Here is a 16,533-nt window from a genome sequence, read left to right as displayed (position 1 = left end):
TCCCAAGATAGGCTCAAACTTTGGATCTTCCTGCCTCTGTCTCCCAGAGTACTGGGTGTGTGCCATCATGCCTGCCTTCATGGTTACCTCTTGATCCAGTTACCTCTTGATTCAGCTCAGCCCAAGCCAGCCACAGATTCCTGGACTAATCAAAGACAATATGGAATCTGGGCATGGTAATCTCAGCACTGTAATCTCAGCATTTTGAGAGACTGAGGCAGGAGGATCTCAAATTCAACCCCAGCTTGGGCAACTTAGTGAATTAGTGAGACCCTGCCTCAAAATAAACAAGGGCTGAGGATGTAGCTCAGTGCAAAGGTCCTGGGTTCAATCCCAAGTCCTGCAAAGAATTAAAAAAGACAGAGACAGGAACACAGTTCACTGGTTTATTCTCAGACTTGAGAAGCCAATTTTGCACTATGGTCTGGGGAATGGGGGAGAAATGGGGTCAAAGGGGGTGCTGGAATCTCTCTCATTCTATCATCCTATCCCAGCCTTCCCGAAGGAGGAAGCAGATTAAATACACAACAGAGGGGATTTTTCCCTTTCATACAGACCCAGGGATAAATAGGGCAGCACCATTAGGATCCTGATTCAACACCACCCTCTCGGTCCCAACACCTGGCAGAGCAAGGCGAGCTCGGGAGACGGGGGTGGGTAGGGGCCGGGGGTGCAGAGTCCGACTCAGTCCCTTCACCGAGATCCCATCTGGGAATGGGGTGAGCAGGGGTCCCAGCTTGGCGCCAGTGGACATCCAGTGCTTAACTATGGGGGACAGGGTAGCACCGAAGGGCACGAGTGGAGGGCGGGGCACGGGGCATCCATTGGCTTGGGGTTAGAAGCTCATTGCATGGGGGCTCCGGGGTGGGGACAGGAGCTCTGACAGAGGGTCGGGGACAGAAAGAGCCAGACTGCAGCGACGCTACCCAGAGCTGGGCCCTCAGGCCAGTGTGGGGGGTCCATCTCCTGCCACCCCCTCAGAAGTGACAAGGCACACGTGTGACTGTGACAAGCAGAGTCCCATCGCCTGGCTCTAGAGTCCCAGGAGATGATAAATAGGTGGCTTCGAGCCTCAGCACCAAATACGCCCCGCATGGGGCTCCTTCACGCCCTCCCACCCCTAGGCGCTCAGCTGCTGAAGCAGACAGGGCCCAGTTCAAACCCAAACTTCTGGTTTGCCTGGCCGAAGTCCATGGCTGCCACATCCAGCAGGGGCAGAAAGCCCGGCCAGGAAGAGCGAAGTTGCAGGACAGTCTTCGCCTGTCCCTTTCGAAACTGGGAGGGGACACGGATAGGGAGTCAGAGGGCGGGCGGCAGGGACCCCCTTCCCCACCCCAGCCAGTGCCCACCCCACCTCCTTACCCGACAGCCATCGTAGGGGACCTCAACGGTGGCCGCCACTGTCTGGTTGACAGACACCTCCTCGCCATTGGTCCCCAGGAAGCGGACGGAGCGGCCGTGGTTGCCTGCAGCTTCATCCAGCCACGCGGCTGAGTTCTGGCAGGAGAAGGTGAAGCGCTGCTCGGCCGTGGCACTCAGCAGTTTCAGGAAGTTCAGCTGAACCACGTTCACTGGGGCCCCGTCGGCATCCACGTAGAAGAACTGGGGTGCACCCAGGGTAGGGGAGATGAAGGCGCACCTTCAGCCCCTCCTCTCTGCTTCCCCAGGACTGAGCTCCCCCCAGCCCTTTTTTGGGGCAGGGTCTCACTAAGTTCCCTAGGCTGGCCTGGAACTTGTGATCCTCCTGCCTCTGCCTCCCGAGTGCCAGGATGACAGGCGTGCACCCCCATACCCGGTTCCCTCATGTCATTTTATAGCTTAGTGTGTTTTCCCGTGAGGCTGTGAGCTGTGTGGAGTCGGAAACAGTGTTTCATTTGCTGCTACTGTCATCTATGTTACACGGACAAATCCTAAACTCAACCGAAGAGCCCTCAAACTCGCTCCCATCATTACACAGCTCGGAGAAGAGGCAGGCCAGACACAAGACTCCAGGCCAGGGGCCCCAGCTCCTCTCCCCTTCCATTCAATGCACTGTCAAGCCCTGTGGACTTGAACTCAGATCTTGTTCCCAGCCATGCCTTCTTTGAATTCCCACGGCCCAGAGGCTCCCCTTGTTCTCCGGCACCCATGCACCCACCTTCTCCTGGCTCTCCGGCCTCCAGTCCACACCCACGTTTTTCTAACACACAGGTTGGACCTGGGTCCCACCTCACTCAAGCACATTCCACGGGTCCCTACTGCCCACCGTCCTATCTTGGCCTAGCCCTCTGCCACCTCTTCCTCCTCCTCCCCTCCACACACTCCTCCACACTCTCTACAGCACAGCAACCACCAGGCGCTCTCTGGACTCGGAGCCTCTGCACGTGCCTCTGCTTGGAACACTTGTGCCCGTCCTCCCTACCATGCCAACCCAACTCATTCTTTAGGCTTCCAGTGAGCTATGGGCTCTACCAAGAAGCCTCCAGGCCCTGCCTCTGGATTCCCACCATGCCTGACCTCCCCTGCCACTCGGTCCCCTCCTGCGTGCGATCATCTCTCCCTCCTCCAACCCCCACCCTGGCCCGCACCTTCTCCCTCCCCAGCCCCACCCTGGCCCAGGCCTCACCTTCTTCCCCCGCCGAAAGGTGCTGTACCAGCTTCCGGGCTTCTCCTTGGACCAGGAGGCCAGCTTCACCTGGGGAGTGGGGGTGGGGCCACTGCAGCAGGTGCCCTGGATGCCCACCCTGGCCCCTCGGCACCTGCCTCCTCTGGGAAGGTGCGGATCCAGCCACCCTGGGCTGCGTACTCAGCAGGTACCCAAGGGTAAGGTTTCCCCCCACCCCGGGAAACCCTCAACCCACGGCTGGGGGATGAGACAAATACTCAAACACCCTTCAGCCCCAAGCTGGACAATTCCTGCATGCTAGGCAAGTGCTCTACCACTCTGCTACATCCCTAACCCTTTTTATTTTATTTTGAGACAGTCTTGCTGATTTACCCAGCCCGGCTTTGGACTTGTGGTCCTCCTGCCTCAACCTCCTGAGTAGCCATGGTTACAGGTGTGCACCATCATGCCTGGTCTTAGCGGTACCTTTTTGTTTCTGTTTCTTTGAGACAGGGTCTTACTATGTAGTTCAAGCTGACCTCAAAGTCACTGTGTAGTCTAGGCTAGCCTCCAACTCATGGTGATCCTTCTGCCTTGGCCTCATGAGTTCTGGGATCACAAATGTGGGCCACCTTGTCCAGTGACTTTCTTCAGCTCCATTTTACAGACAGAAAACCCAAGGTGTCAGCTCTGAATTCCAACCCAGGGCATCCAGGACTCAGAGTCAATGCCACTCACCCCTCGGTCTTCACTTTTGCTAAACCTGGCACTTGTGTGGGGAGGCCATGGGCTCAGGGTTCCCAGGTGAAGAACCCCAGGATTTCCAGGGGGACCTATAAAATGTAGGGGTGCACACCTGTAATCACAGCACTCAGGAGGCTGAGGCAGGAGGATCACTGGGAGTTCACACCCTGCCTGAACTACATAGCAACCCTGTCTCAAAAACGGGACGGAAGAAGGACAAGCCCCGCCGCGGTTTTCCAGCTCACCGTCTCAAATCTCTTGTCGGGGTACAGGCAGGTCTGGCCTCCTGCCGTGAAGTTGCAGAAAACCCTGAGCGCATCCCGCGCACAGCCCTGGTTGGGGTCGATCCAGTAATCGCCTGCGAGCCAGGGGTCCAGGTGAGTGGAAGTTGGGGGCCCCCCCAGTGCCCGCCCCAGGAGGGAAGGATCTGGCCTCACCGTCGGGCAGGTGCGGATGATTTCGCTGCAGCTCGTGGCACACGAGGCCCGGGCGCTCGGCGGTGCCCGGAGGTCGCTGCAGCTGCTCCAGCTCTGCGCTCAGCGACGCCAGCGAGGCCAGAACCTCCTCCAGGCCGCCCTCGGGGACTGCGCGGCGGCGGCGTCTGCGGCTGCGCAGCCCCGGGAACTCGCCCGGGGGTCCCTGGGCATGGGGGGCGGGGAAGACGGAGGAGAGGCGCGCGCATGGGGGGGAGACGATGGAGACACAGATGAGGAAGGCGAGGGAGAGAGACCAGGGGAAGGAAAGGAAGACAGAAAAAGACGGAAATGCAACAGTTGAGCTACGACAGAGACAGGGAGGGAGAGACGGGAGCTCCCCACGAATCCGCTCCCCCAGCCCAGATGTCCTGGGGCCCTCGAGGGCCTGCTCTGGTCACCTGAATCCCTCAACCCCAGGGGACCCCCAAACACAGTCCCTGCCCTCCCTGGCCCCTGATCTGGTGTCCGGGGGACGGGGGGAACTCACCGGGGGGCCGGGAGGACCTGGGGGCCCAGTGTCGCCAGGAGGACCAAGGGAGCCCTAGGGAAGAGGCCAGATCGAGGCGAAGCCTGTGTGGAGACCCCGCCTTCCAACGCACACGCTCGCTCACACGCACACGCACGCAGGCACACGCACGCACGCACGGACGCACGCACACACGCACACGCTCTCACGGCCGCAGGAGTGGGCTCCCGGTGTTCCACGGTAAGCAGTAGCACCCGCATTTCTTCCCATATTTTCCCATCCCCCAAATCAACATCACATCTTGGACAAGTCGTCATTGACTCGGCAGAGGGTTCAGGGACTCACCGGGGACCCTTTGGAGCCTTTCAGTCCCACAGGGCCCTGCGGGGTGGAGACGTGGAGGGTTGGGTCCCGGCCTGGCCTGCCGTGGTGACCCCCATCCTACAACCCCCATACTCACCACCACGCCAGGGGCCCCAGGGTGGCCCACAGAGCCCTTAGGACCAGGGGAACCCTGGAAAAGGGACACAAGGGTCGCTCTTAATGGGGTGCAGCCCGATTGCCCAGATGTCCCTCAGACGAGCCCTCAGTCCCTCAGAGGAAGACCCCAAACCCTAGACAAGTCTCCAGAGAGACCCCCCAAAATCTAGGCACAGCCTCCAGCCTGCACGTTGCCAGGTACAGTCCCCCATTTCTCCCACTCACGACTCCCATCATTTCCCCAGCCCCACACTTAGTCTCTAGGTAACCCCATCCTGCCTTCCCAACCACCCCGGACCCCCACTTCTGAGCCTATCTCTCTGTGCAGGGCAGGACACTTACAGGGTCTCCCTGGAGGCCATGGGAGCCCGGCACACCTGAAAGGCCCCGGTCCCCCTTCTCGCCGGCCTCCCCAGGGGGACCGATGAGGCCTTGCAGTCCGATATGGCCCTGGAGGAGAAGGAGGCACATGAGGGGCAGGTGTGGGGGACTCTGGGGGCCAGTGAGGTGGGCAGCAGAGGACGCGCTGGGCTCCCCGACTCCTGCCAGGAGGAGACTGGACGAGCCGTGGGGTGCATACCGCAGGAGGCGCCCTTACCTTCTCCCCCTTTGGGCCAGCGTCTCCCTTCAGCCCTGGGAGGCCAGGGGGGCCCTGGGGGGACAAGGTGTGGTGTGGGTGGGACTCGGTGTGAGAGCTCAGGGTCCATGGGGGAGGGGGGCTGTCCCTTAAGGGAGATGACCCGCGTTTCCAGGGGGACACAGGAGGGGGCTGAGGGAGGGGGGCGGTTGGGAGTGGCCGAGGTCCGTGGGGCCATAAAGGCGGACCAGAGGGGTGGTCAGTGTGGACGGCCAGTGTAGACCACAGACGCGGGCGGTCAGAACAGATGTTTGGAGGAGACGGTCAGGGAGGGGCCAGCTGCGCCGTCAGCACCAGTGGCCCCCGGATGCCCGGGGGGTGCCCAGTGTGGGCCTCAGAGCTGGGACCTCGGGGACGAAGCCATCTCTTACCAGGGGGCCTGGAGGGCCCATCAGGCCCGGGGGTCCCAGAAGGCCTGGCTCTCCCTGCGGTCAGAGCGGAACAGAGTAGGTCATTCCGGGCCGCAGGTCAGTGTGGACATCCCGCCTGCCCTCAGGCTCCTCCCGGCTGTGACGAGAGCCTGAGGGGGGCCATCCAGCCCTCCACCCCCGCTCACCCCACTCACCACAGGGCCGGGGATCCCCTGAAGGCCCTCGGGCCCTGCACGTCCAGGGGGCCCTTGCGCCCCCACGGGGCCTGTCCTCCCTGGGGGCCCATCAGGACCCGGCTCACCCTGAAATGGACAGGGTCAGGGAGGGGCAGAGAGGGTGGCAGGGCACCGGCCTCCCCACCCCTGGGAGCTACCAGGAGAGGGGAGACCTGAGTGTCACAGGCACCATCTCCTCCCAGGGCCGCACTGTGGGGTCAGCGCAGGGACCCGCTGGGTGGGCTCTCACCTTGGCACCTTTGGCCCCTTCTCTGCCTTCTTGACCCAGGCGGCCTGAGGGACCCTGAGGAAGGAGCAGTGAGTGGGGGGGGTGCTATAGACTTCATGGGGTTCTGTGGGCTGAGCCAGGGCACCCGGCCAGTCACTCACCCTCTTTCCAGGGGGTCCCGGGGTGCCAGGTTCCCCAGAAGCACCAGGCGGCCCCTGTGGGGAGGGGGCAGCTTGGCGTTATTGTCTGCCAGCGCTAACAGGATGCCGGTGACCAGAGACAGCCTCCCCCAGACACCACCCTGCACCCCCAAGGGGCTCTCATTCAGCGGGGCCCCAGAAAGGCAAAGCAGGAGCATGTACAGGGGCCCTGGGTGCCCCCCAAACCCTCCCCTCTGCTCCCCCAGTTCACCCACCATCCACCCAACCCCTCTCTCAACGGCACCCCCCCCACTCACCGGGGCCCCAACATCACCAGGGTCTCCCTTTGCCCCCGGAGAGCCATCTGTTCCCTGCGGGGGGCCAGGGGAAGACAGAGTTGGGAGGGATCATCAAGAGGTCTTGGGGGGTCCATGAGGATTCGGGGTGGGGGTTGGAGGAAAATGAGGGTTGTTCGGTCCACCAACCTTGCCCAGGTCTGTGGTTTGGGGGAAATGAGGACAGAATTAAAGAACAACTGAGCTTTGGGGAAAGGGTGACACTCACCACCGGCCCAGGGTCTCCTGGGGGTCCTAGATCTCCAGCCATCCCTGTAGGGCCCTGGGACACAGAAAGATTCATAATCACATCTCTGGGCTGGGAGGAGCCATTCACTGGTTGGACAGATACTGTCCCAGCTCATGCTCAGCACACACTGTGTTCAGAGTCCCCAGCCTGGTGAGCAAGCTGCCCAGGGTTTAATGGCGCAGGTGCCGAGCTAAGACTGTCCGATGTGTCTCCTCACTTCATCCTCACTTCACCTTCCTGGAAGCTTCCACCTTGGGACTGGACCCAGAGAGGCGACACAGAAGGCAGTGGAGGTGATGAGGTACCACCGACACTCTGGAGCCTTTCCTCACCCCCAAATTACACCAAGAAAGACTTCAACCTGTACCCAATGCCAAATTCACATCAACTCCAAGTCTGACCCAGCATCATCCTTGGCCTTTCCAACCATGCTATGGTTATTTCAGGTGAAATTAACTTCCACCCTGTCCAATGATGGACTGTATGTGTATCTTTCATTCATCCATCCATTCATCCACCCCTCCACCCATTCATCCACCCATTCAGGCACTCGTCCATCCATGCTTTCAGCCATCTATCCATTCATCTAAATTCGTTCATTCATCCACCATCCAGCTATTCATTCCATTTCTTCCATTCATATCTACTCATCTATTAATTCATCCATCCATTCATCCATTCAGTTCATCTGTCCATCCTCATCCATTCATCCATCCATTCATTTGTTCATTAATCCATTCATGCATTCATCCATCTATCCAGCCAGCCAGCCAGCCAGCCACATTCTAGGTTGCTCATAGGATCAGCAAATTGGAAGAAAGGACCCTTGGCTAGAAGTTTCCGGGAGACTCAAGGGTACTCCAATGTCCCACAACCTCTGCCTCAATCCCCACCAGGACTCACCATGTTCCCTTTGGGTCCATCCTCTCCAGGAGGACCTTTCTTGCCTGGGGGTCCAGCAGCCCCAGATGGGCCTGAGTCTCCCTTTTCACCAACTTCACCTTTGGGCCCCTTTGCAGAGACAGAGGTCAAAGGTCAGAGAGGTTTGGACTCTTCTGGAATCAAGGATTACCAAACCTGGATTCAAGACTTTTCTAGGGTCGGAGGTCAGACTGAGGCCTCGGTTTAGGCCACCCAATGGTAAGAGGTCAGAGCGACCTAGGGCTTATGGATGGGCCCATTGCCCACTTGTCAAGGGTAAGGCTAGTCTAGCCCATGTGCTCCCTTGGAATGAATTAAAGGGGCCCTCTCTGGGCCACTCACGCCCAAGCCAAGCCTCACAGCTTGAATTTGAGCATCCAGCTGCCCAGCCCTGAACTCTTGATCAGTGTACAACTTAGGGAACTGTACGTAGCAGCCCTCTCTTAGACCTTCTAGAGGACTTTTATCAAGATAGCCAGGGATGCCCAGAGGTCCTGGGTCAGTGGATGACCTAGGACCACCCAGATGTCAAGGTGGCCTGACACACCCAGGGGTCAGGGGTTCCCTGAAATGAATCCAGAGGCTACATTGCACAGACACTCACATGAATTCCTGGGGGTCCTGGGGGTCCAGGGTCCCCAGCATCACCTGGCTCACCCTGCAGGAGGCAAAGTGAGCGTGGGGAGGGGTCCAGTCCTAGCCAACAGAGAAAGACTCCCCCAAGCCACGCCCCTCCCGTAAGGACACATTTTCCTCCCGCTGTACGCCCTCTCTCTCACCTTCTCACCCACGGCGCCTGGCTGACCAACACCCCCAGGAAGCCCTGGTGGACCCTAGGGGCAGCAGGGGGTAGAGATGCTTGCGTGAAATCCTGACAGCCTCATCTTGGGAAACGGGGGTTTCCAACCTGAGCCCCCCAGAGTCCTTACCTCTGATCCACTGGGGCCATGGGGACCTCGAGGGCCTGGGGCTCCATGGGGACCCTGTGGGAGGACCAGAATGTACCCAGTGACCCCACAACCCCCCAAACGCTGTGGTGACTGTGCCCTTGCTGCTGATGACCAGCAGGACACTTAGAATGGCATCGTGGCCCATAAGCCCCCAAATGGCTCAAAAGTCCCCGCCACCCTGTAACTGCCTCCCGCCTGTCCCCATGTCCCCTGGGTGCCCGTACCATAGACCCCACGTCTCCAACCTCCCCCTTTTCTCCGGGAGGGCCTGGCAATCCCTGTGGAACAAAGAAGCGAGATTGGAGCAGGCAGTTGGGACAGGGACCGAGGCAGCACCCCAAACCCAGACACCCACTTGAGGGCCAGGGGGCCCGTTCACCCCCGTGAAGCCTCGGACTCCATCATCTCCTTTCTGCCCAAAGAGGCCTGGGGGTCCCCGGCGTCCCTGAGCTCCATCAGCTCCCTGGGAAGGGGACAAGATCAGGGCACAGTTAGGGTCTGGATCGAGGGCTGGAGATAAGGTCAGAGTCAGGGTTCAGTTTGGGGAAGGTGAGGATTGGGTTTGGAGTTGGGGTTCATTCATTGGATTGAGGATTCCGATTCAGGAATGAAGTCAAGGGTTGGGTCAAAGGGTTTTGGGGGGGGCTTGGTTTTTTGAGACAGGATCTCATTATGTAGTCCAGGCTGGCTTTGAACTCATAGAGATCCTCCTGCCTCAGCCTCCCAAGTGCTGAGATCACAGGTATACACCACCATGCCTAGCTCTTAAATGGTATTTATTTATTTATTTATTTTGGTACCGGGGATCGAACTCGGGTCCTTGTGCTTGCAAAGCAGGCAGGGGAACCACTGAGCTAAATCCCCAGCCCTTAAATGGTATTTGAAGTGGAGCCTGAGAAGTGATTAGAGCTAAATGATTTCATGAGGTTGGGGACCCTCATGGTGGCTTGGTGCCTTGAGCTGTTGTCTTGCTCTGTCATCCATGGGATGCCCTGTCCCATGGATAACAGCAAGAGGATCCTTGGCAGGTACCAAGCAGATGCCAGCAACAGGGTCATGAATTTCTCAGCTGAGATTCGGGTCAAGGTTAGAGTTAATATCGAGTGTTGAAGGCAGAACAAGGTGGGGTGGAGGCTGGGACTCAGGGGGGTCACTCACCGGGGTTCCTGGGTGTCCTGAGGGACCCCTTATGCCTGTCGGTCCAGGTGGACCCTGGGGAAGGGAACAGAACACAAAATCCCTACAGGTTCCTGATTGGAGGACAAGAGGCCCTAGATACTCCCATCAATCTCCCTGACCACACCCCTTATTAGCATGCCCCGCCCACCGGGAAGTGACATCACTCCCCCCCCCCCCGGACCAAGAGAGCTGTGTGTCCCCAGCTTGGCCCTCCATGAAGATGGAACTCAGGGAGGCAAGACGCCCTGTGGCCTCTGAACCCTGCCCATCTCCGCCTCCCTGGCCTCCTGTGCCCTTCCCTCAAGGCCACCCCTGTCACCAGGGTCTCCTCACCGCATCTCCCTTGTTGCCTCTGCTGCCCTTGTGGCCGGGGGCACCCACTTCCCCCTGCAGAGGAAGTGGTGTGAGGAGAATCCAGCCTCCTCCTCCTCCGCCCCAGGAGTCCCTTCTCCACCCCTCACCTTGTCACCCTCTTCGCCCACAGGCCCAGCAGCTCCAGGGGGTCCCTGAAGCCCAGGGGGCCCCAGGACCCCATCCTTTCCAGTGGGGCCCGGTGCGCCACGTTCTCCCTGGTAGAGTGAAAGCAATCATCAGGGCCCTGTGTGTCGCAGGACCAGGTCCTGGGGATGCCTGGGAAGGGGGCACGCGGGACACTCACCGGGGACCCCTTCTCACCCGCAGGACCCGCCGGGCCTTGGCTACCACTTTGGCCAGGGAGCCCAATGCCGCCTGATGGGCCCAGGGGACCCCGCTCGCCAGGGGAGCCCTGAAAACAGGAGAAGAAGATCAGGACAAGTTCATCTTTGTTTTTGTTTGTTTTGTTTGAGACAGGGTCTCAAGATGGAGCCCAGGCCAGCCTCGGACTCACTATGTAGCCCAGGCTGGCCTCAAACTCATGGTGATCCTCCTGCCTCAGCCTCTCTGCTGGGCTATTTTTGCTTCAGGGCCCTCACATCTAGCTATACTAGAGCATAAGCTCCAGGCAAAAATATACGTTGGCGTGTGAAGCACAGGTAGGTATGTGCTGGGTGGTGCCACAGTCTGGACGTGGTGTGAGTGTGTGCCCCAACCTGTCCTGTCCAGGGTTCATGTCTGGAAGTGAAGTCCCCATTGTGCAGTATGGTGCTTAGAGATGGGGATTCGGGAGAGTGACTAGGATTTGATAAGGTCCTCAGGAAGTGGCTTCCCCCTGTTGAATCCTAGTGGCTTTATAAGAAGAGCCTGGGGGTTAGGGATGTGGCTCAGTGGCACTGCACCTGCCTCACAAGCTCAAGGCTCTGAGTTTGATCCCAATCCCCAGCATTGAAAAAAAAAAGAAGAGCCTGGCGTGGTGGGGCACATTGGTCATCCTGGCACTCAGGAGGCTGAGGCAGGAGGATCACCCAGAGTTTGAGGCTTATGAATGAGACGGGAAGTGTCTCGTCACAGCTATCTTACAAACAAGGAAACTGAGGCTTGGCAGGTGACACGACTGTCCAGCCAAAGAGCAGCAGGACTCAGTGTGCCCGACCTGCCCAACTCCAAGATGACAAGCTTCATCGTGAGGAATACCTGCGTCCCCTGCATTCCCCCACCTCGCTCCCCACCCTGTACGTGCAGTTGTACTTACATTGGCCCCAACAGGACCAGGGGGACCTTTGTCGCCCTTCAATCCAGGGGGTCCCTGAGGGAGGAGATGACAGTCAAGAGACCCCCACAGGGACCCCCAGGTCCGCATCCCGGGTCCCTCCCATCTTCGTCACTTTCCTGGTTCCTGCCACCCGGATGCCACCACTGTGCCCTCCCTGAGTCCCCGCTCCCTTCTCTGCTGCACGGCCAGCCTGGCACATGTGGAGGGGTCCCCCAGAGATACTCACGGGGTCCCCAGGGCCTCCTTTGGGCCCAGTGGGGCCTCTCAGTCCAGGCGGCCCCTCCTTCCCAGTGGGTCCTAAGGGTCCTGGCTCCCCCTGTGGAATCGTAAAGCGGGGTGGTCAGGTTATAGAGAGGGGGTGTCTCCCACAAGTCTGTGACTCTGGGAGCTGCCTGTAGGGTGGTTTCCCAGCCCCAAGGGCCATCGAAGGGACTTTGAGGTCATTAGCCTCACCTTGGCTCCTTCTCCGCCTTCCGGGCCCGGGAGCCCATGTTCACCAGGAGGCCCAGGGGGGCCGGGGTGGCCCCTCTCACCCAGGGGTCCAGCATCCCCTATCTTTCCCTGCAGGGGAAAAAGATGTCCTTGAATAAGCTTCCCTGGGAAGAGAAGCCGGCAGAGACCCAGACCCAGGCCCCTCCCAGTTTCCCCCAACCGGTACGAAATGGGGTCCACTCTGACCTGAGGACCCAAGACACCTGCTGGTCCAGGTGGGCCCGTCTGACCTTGGAAGCCCTGGAGAGAAAATAAAATGGTGGGGTCACACGGGAAGAGGGAAGGGAGAGCCTAATAAGCTCAGGGATCAAAGTGAAGGCATCACTCACCAATTCTCCTCTCTGTCCAGGGTGCCCTGGTGCCCCCTCTTTTCCCTGGGGACCCTGCAGGACAGGGTGGGAGGGGGTTGGAGTCTTTCCCCAGGTCCCCCTCTGCCCAGCCCCCAACTGGGGTGACCTCACTCACAGGGGGGCCCTTCGGCCCAGGGAATCCTAGGGGACCCTGCAGTCCAGGGAGGCCCTGAAAGGGAAGCAGAAATCATTGCTCCATCCATCCTCCCTGCGTCCTCCTGAGCCCACAATGACGTGGAAAGCTAGCACATAATGAGCACCTACAGCATGCTCTGCATGGCACAAACACTGTCCACACAGTAAATAATTACTAGCCGGGCATGGTGGTGCGCGCCTGTAATCCCAGCACCTGGGAGGCTGAGGCAGGAGGGTTGCCTCAAGTTCGAGGTCACAGTGAGTTCATGGCCAGCCTGGACTACATAGCAAGATCCTATCTCAAAAAGCCAAAAAAAAAATAATAATAATTTCATCCACCTCTGCTGGCCATTGGGGTGGAGGATGTGGTCACTGCCATTTCACAAAGGAGGAAATCAGGGCACAGAAAGGTTAAGTGAGTTCCCCAAAGGCACACAGCTGGTGAGTGGCAGAGCTAGGCCTCGAACTCGTGGCTCTCTGATTTCAGAGGCTGAATTCTGTCCTCTGTGTTATGATGTCTCCCTGGGCTTGTACCTTGCTCAGAAACACACGTGCAAGCACATACACACTCACCTTTTCTCCAGGGATTCCTGGGGACCCGTCCTGGCCCACATCACCCTAGGACAGAGGGAGAGACTGAGATCCCAGAACAAACTCAGCTAGAAAGGACTTGGAGTGTGGGGGGCGGGCAGGGGAGCTGAGGCAGGAGGGCCTTGATCGCCCACCAAACCCATACCTTGGGGCCTGGCTGTCCTGTTGCCCCTGGCTGCCCTCTCTCTCCACGAGAGCCCTGCACAGAAAAAAAGGCAAAGAACAGAAGTCAGGAAGCCTTGGAAATGACACAAGCCCCAGGTCCTCTCCCTCCCCGATGCCCCTCCCCGACTAGGGACACAGACATAACGGAGTCCTCCCTGCCCCCTGGCCCGGGTTCCCCATCTGCTTACAGGTGGTCCTCTCTCTCCTTCCTGCCCCTGCTGGCCTGCCTTGCCCTGAAACATGAGCCAGGTAGGGAGAGCAGGAGAGAATCACACAAATGCTCCTGGTCACACATCCAGAAAGACTCCCACCACATATTTATTCACAAGCCTTGCACACGCACACACACAATTCACACTCAACTATGCGAAAATCACAGACACCCAATGGCACATCAGGTTGGAGCTGTGGGGTGTAAACACACCGCCAGGTCCAGCTACATGAACACAATCACCATAACCATGCAATACTCACTGTGGCATGCATTTGGAAAATCCATGTGATACCCTGAGCTTGTCATGGGATGCATCCCTTGCACCATTTTGTTTTCTGAGACAGGCTCTCACTATGTAGTTCAGGCGCCCTTGAACTCACTATGTAGCCTAGGCTGGCCTTAAACTCACAGCAGTCCTCCTGCCTCAGCCTCCCTACTGTTGAGATTAGAGGTGTGTGTCACTACACCTGGGATTTGCACCATTTACAACCCCCGTGAACACAAACACACATGGATTCCTGTGATGACATGGTCTTGATAAACACACCAGTATACACACACACATCAGTGCATCCTACACAGGGCCCATTTACCCAGTTGTGATGCACATGTATCCATGTACGGTGGCACCTTGATTCATGAACAATTTGGTTCACAAACAGAAGCATTTGGCAAAGTTTTCGTTTTTTTGTTTTTTGGTTTTTTTGGTACCAGGGACTGAACTCAGTCCCTTGTGCTTGCAAGGCAGGTGGCAGCACCACTGAGCTAAATCCCCACCCCTAAAATTTTGTTTTGGTTTGCAAGCTCTGCATCAGGTGATAAGCACAACCACAGCCATCTTTCCCACAGGAACACAAATGTGACCATCTTTTCCAGAATCGTGGAATGAATTAAGTTCATAAACTGAGGTACTACTGTAATGCATGCATGTGTACACCCCTGGTGTGCACAGAAACATATAGGCATGCATAGATCCTTGACTCCATCACATGCATGTGCACAGTTCCATACATGTACACACATGTAGGCCCCTGCCCTTCTTCTCTCCCAGCCACTCCCGCAGGATGCAGCATGCAGACCCTGCCTGGTTTACATGGATAGATGTGCCAGACACGTACACCTGTATGTGTTCACAGGCCTGTGTGTGGTCATATCAGCTGTGACCGCCCACCTGGACCCTGTATTGCACACAGGTGTCCATACAATGTTTCCAAGCAGAGACACAGTTGCCCAGCACCCACCCCTACACAAGCCTGCCCCACCCCTTGCCCCAGGGCCATGACTTACCCGCTTTCCCTTCTCTCCTAATGGTCCCAAGGGCCCGGGAAATCCAATAGATCCCTGTGTGGAGAGAATCGGAGAAAAAGATGGGAGAGAGATGGGTGGAACTGGCTCCTTACCCATCTCAGGCCACCAATTCCAGTGGCTTTGTTGGCTCCAAGCCAGCCCTCGGCCCCCTTTACTCTCCCTCTCCCTCTCCCTGCTTCTTGCTATACCAGCCACCCTGGCCCCCACAGTGCTATTCAGTACGCAAATACGTTCCTGCCGCAGGGCCTTTGCACAGGCTGCTCCCTAGGCCTAAAATGCTTTCCTCCCAGATCCCCACAAAGCCAGCTATTGCTCATCATTTAGATACCACTTGGGGTGCTCTTCTGCCACCATCCTGACTACCACCCCCTCTAAGTCATCTTTGAGTTATCACAAAATAGGACATCAGACTCAATTTTCCTTTCAAATCCTTGTATCAAAATGACTGTGTTAGCCAGGTGTGGTGGCACATGCCTGTATTCCCAGCACTTGGGAGGCTGAGGCAAGAGGATTGCTTGCAAGTTCGAGGCCTGCCTGGACTACTTAGTCATACCTTGTCTCAAAAACCAAAAATACTTCACCTCCTGCTGTGCAAGCACAAGGACCCGAGTTTGATCCCCGGTACCAAAAAGAAAAAAACAAAAACAAGCAAACAAAAAAACCCCAAAAATAACAACAACAAAGCAACAGATGATCTATTCACTTGCTTACTTATTCAATGTCTGTTTCACACCATTAGAAGTCAGTTCAGTGGTCTTCTCACTGCCTGGCACCTAGTGAGTACTTATTCAATATCTGCTGGGCATGGTGGCACACTCCTGTCATCCCAGCTCTCTGAGAGGCTGAGGCAGGAGAATGATAAATGTGAACACAGCCTGGGCAACTTAGCAACTTAGCAAGATCTTGTCTGAAAATAAAATAATAATAAGGACTGGGGATGCAGCTCAGTGCAAAGGCTCCCATTTCAATCCCCAGTACCTTTCCCCCAATCTGTTAACTAACTGACTCCAGTGAGTTTAAGGCCAGCTTGAACCACATATTTCTTGTCTCAAAAAAAAAAAAAAGACTATCATTTTTATCTGAGTCTGAATCCTGGATCCTCCCCTAACCAAGCTGGGTGGCTCTGGACAAGCATCTAAGCCACTCTGAGCACTAGTTTCCATGTGTGTAGCCTGGGTTACAAACAAAACCTTCTTTGAAAGGTTTTGAGATAGGATCAGGGGTAGGAAGTGTTCCATATGGTGTTTGGTACAAAGTAAGCACTCAGGTAACATTAGCTGCCTGCTGTGAACTAGGTGTTACATCCTTGGTCCTCAAGGTGGCGCTACTGGAAGGTGCTGGTGGTCTGTAGGAGGTGGGGCTTAGGGAGAGGTCTTTAGGTCATTGGCAATGTGTCCTCAAAGTGGCTTGGGATCCTCGCTCTCTCTTCTTCTTGATTTGTTGTTGTTGTTTTGGTGTTTTTGAGACATGGTCTCACTATGTAGTTCAGGCTGGCCTTGAACTCACTATGTAGCCCAGGCTAGCCTCCAACTCTCAGCAATCCTCCTGCCTCACCCTCCTGAATGCCTGGATGACAGCTGGAATGAAATCTATAAAACCATGAGCTAAATAAACTTTTTTTTTTCACAGTATAGAAATTGAACCCTAGGGCCGGGGATTTAGCTCAGTGGC

The 16,533-nt window shown here is 57.2% G+C and overlaps 1 protein-coding gene across 4 annotated transcripts in view; it reads right to left on the bottom strand.

Moving 5' to 3' along the window:
• Positions 1-372: 372 nt before the first annotated feature.
• Col5a3 (collagen type V alpha 3 chain) overlaps positions 373-16,533 on the bottom strand; it is a 38,567-nt gene continuing 22,406 nt past the window's right edge. For 3 of the 4 annotated variants that reach the window (XM_021244992.2, XM_013065994.3, XM_013065992.3), the window contains 36 exons: positions 14,842-14,895; positions 13,529-13,573; positions 13,321-13,374; positions 13,158-13,202; positions 12,565-12,618; positions 12,429-12,482; positions 12,286-12,339; positions 12,061-12,168; positions 11,834-11,923; positions 11,587-11,640; positions 10,636-10,743; positions 10,439-10,546; positions 10,311-10,364; positions 9,957-10,010; positions 9,154-9,261; positions 9,023-9,076; positions 8,778-8,831; positions 8,628-8,681; positions 8,453-8,506; positions 7,831-7,938; positions 6,907-6,960; positions 6,660-6,713; positions 6,364-6,417; positions 6,224-6,277; positions 5,953-6,060; positions 5,759-5,812; positions 5,349-5,402; positions 5,093-5,200; positions 4,731-4,784; positions 4,616-4,651; positions 4,292-4,345; positions 3,766-3,967; positions 3,574-3,686; positions 2,606-2,674; positions 1,363-1,602; positions 373-1,275 (listed from right to left, as the gene is read on the bottom strand). In XM_021244992.2, coding sequence (XP_021100651.2) covers positions 1,129-1,275; positions 1,363-1,602; positions 2,606-2,674; positions 3,574-3,686; positions 3,766-3,967; positions 4,292-4,345; positions 4,616-4,651; positions 4,731-4,784; positions 5,093-5,200; positions 5,349-5,402; positions 5,759-5,812; positions 5,953-6,060; positions 6,224-6,277; positions 6,364-6,417; positions 6,660-6,713; positions 6,907-6,960; positions 7,831-7,938; positions 8,453-8,506; positions 8,628-8,681; positions 8,778-8,831; positions 9,023-9,076; positions 9,154-9,261; positions 9,957-10,010; positions 10,311-10,364; positions 10,439-10,546; positions 10,636-10,743; positions 11,587-11,640; positions 11,834-11,923; positions 12,061-12,168; positions 12,286-12,339; positions 12,429-12,482; positions 12,565-12,618; positions 13,158-13,202; positions 13,321-13,374; positions 13,529-13,573; positions 14,842-14,895 — 2,823 coding nt within the window. In that variant the 3' untranslated portion in view covers positions 373-1,128. Of the gene's footprint in view, positions 1,276-1,362; positions 1,603-2,605; positions 2,675-3,322; positions 3,418-3,573; positions 3,687-3,765; positions 3,968-4,291; positions 4,346-4,615; positions 4,652-4,730; positions 4,785-5,092; positions 5,201-5,348; positions 5,403-5,758; positions 5,813-5,952; positions 6,061-6,223; positions 6,278-6,363; positions 6,418-6,659; positions 6,714-6,906; positions 6,961-7,830; positions 7,939-8,452; positions 8,507-8,627; positions 8,682-8,777; positions 8,832-9,022; positions 9,077-9,153; positions 9,262-9,956; positions 10,011-10,310; positions 10,365-10,438; positions 10,547-10,635; positions 10,744-11,586; positions 11,641-11,833; positions 11,924-12,060; positions 12,169-12,285; positions 12,340-12,428; positions 12,483-12,564; positions 12,619-13,157; positions 13,203-13,320; positions 13,375-13,528; positions 13,574-14,841; positions 14,896-16,533 lie in introns of those variants that run through there. The other variant, XR_002389594.2, reaches the window with a different exon arrangement.

This window comes from Heterocephalus glaber, unplaced genomic scaffold, assembly GCF_053883595.1.
Source record: "Heterocephalus glaber isolate CG9 unplaced genomic scaffold, H.glaber_assembly_v1.0 deba00001760, whole genome shotgun sequence".
Lineage (NCBI taxonomy): Eukaryota > Metazoa > Chordata > Mammalia > Rodentia > Bathyergidae > Heterocephalus > Heterocephalus glaber.
This window is presented reverse-complemented; position numbering and strand designations above follow the sequence as displayed.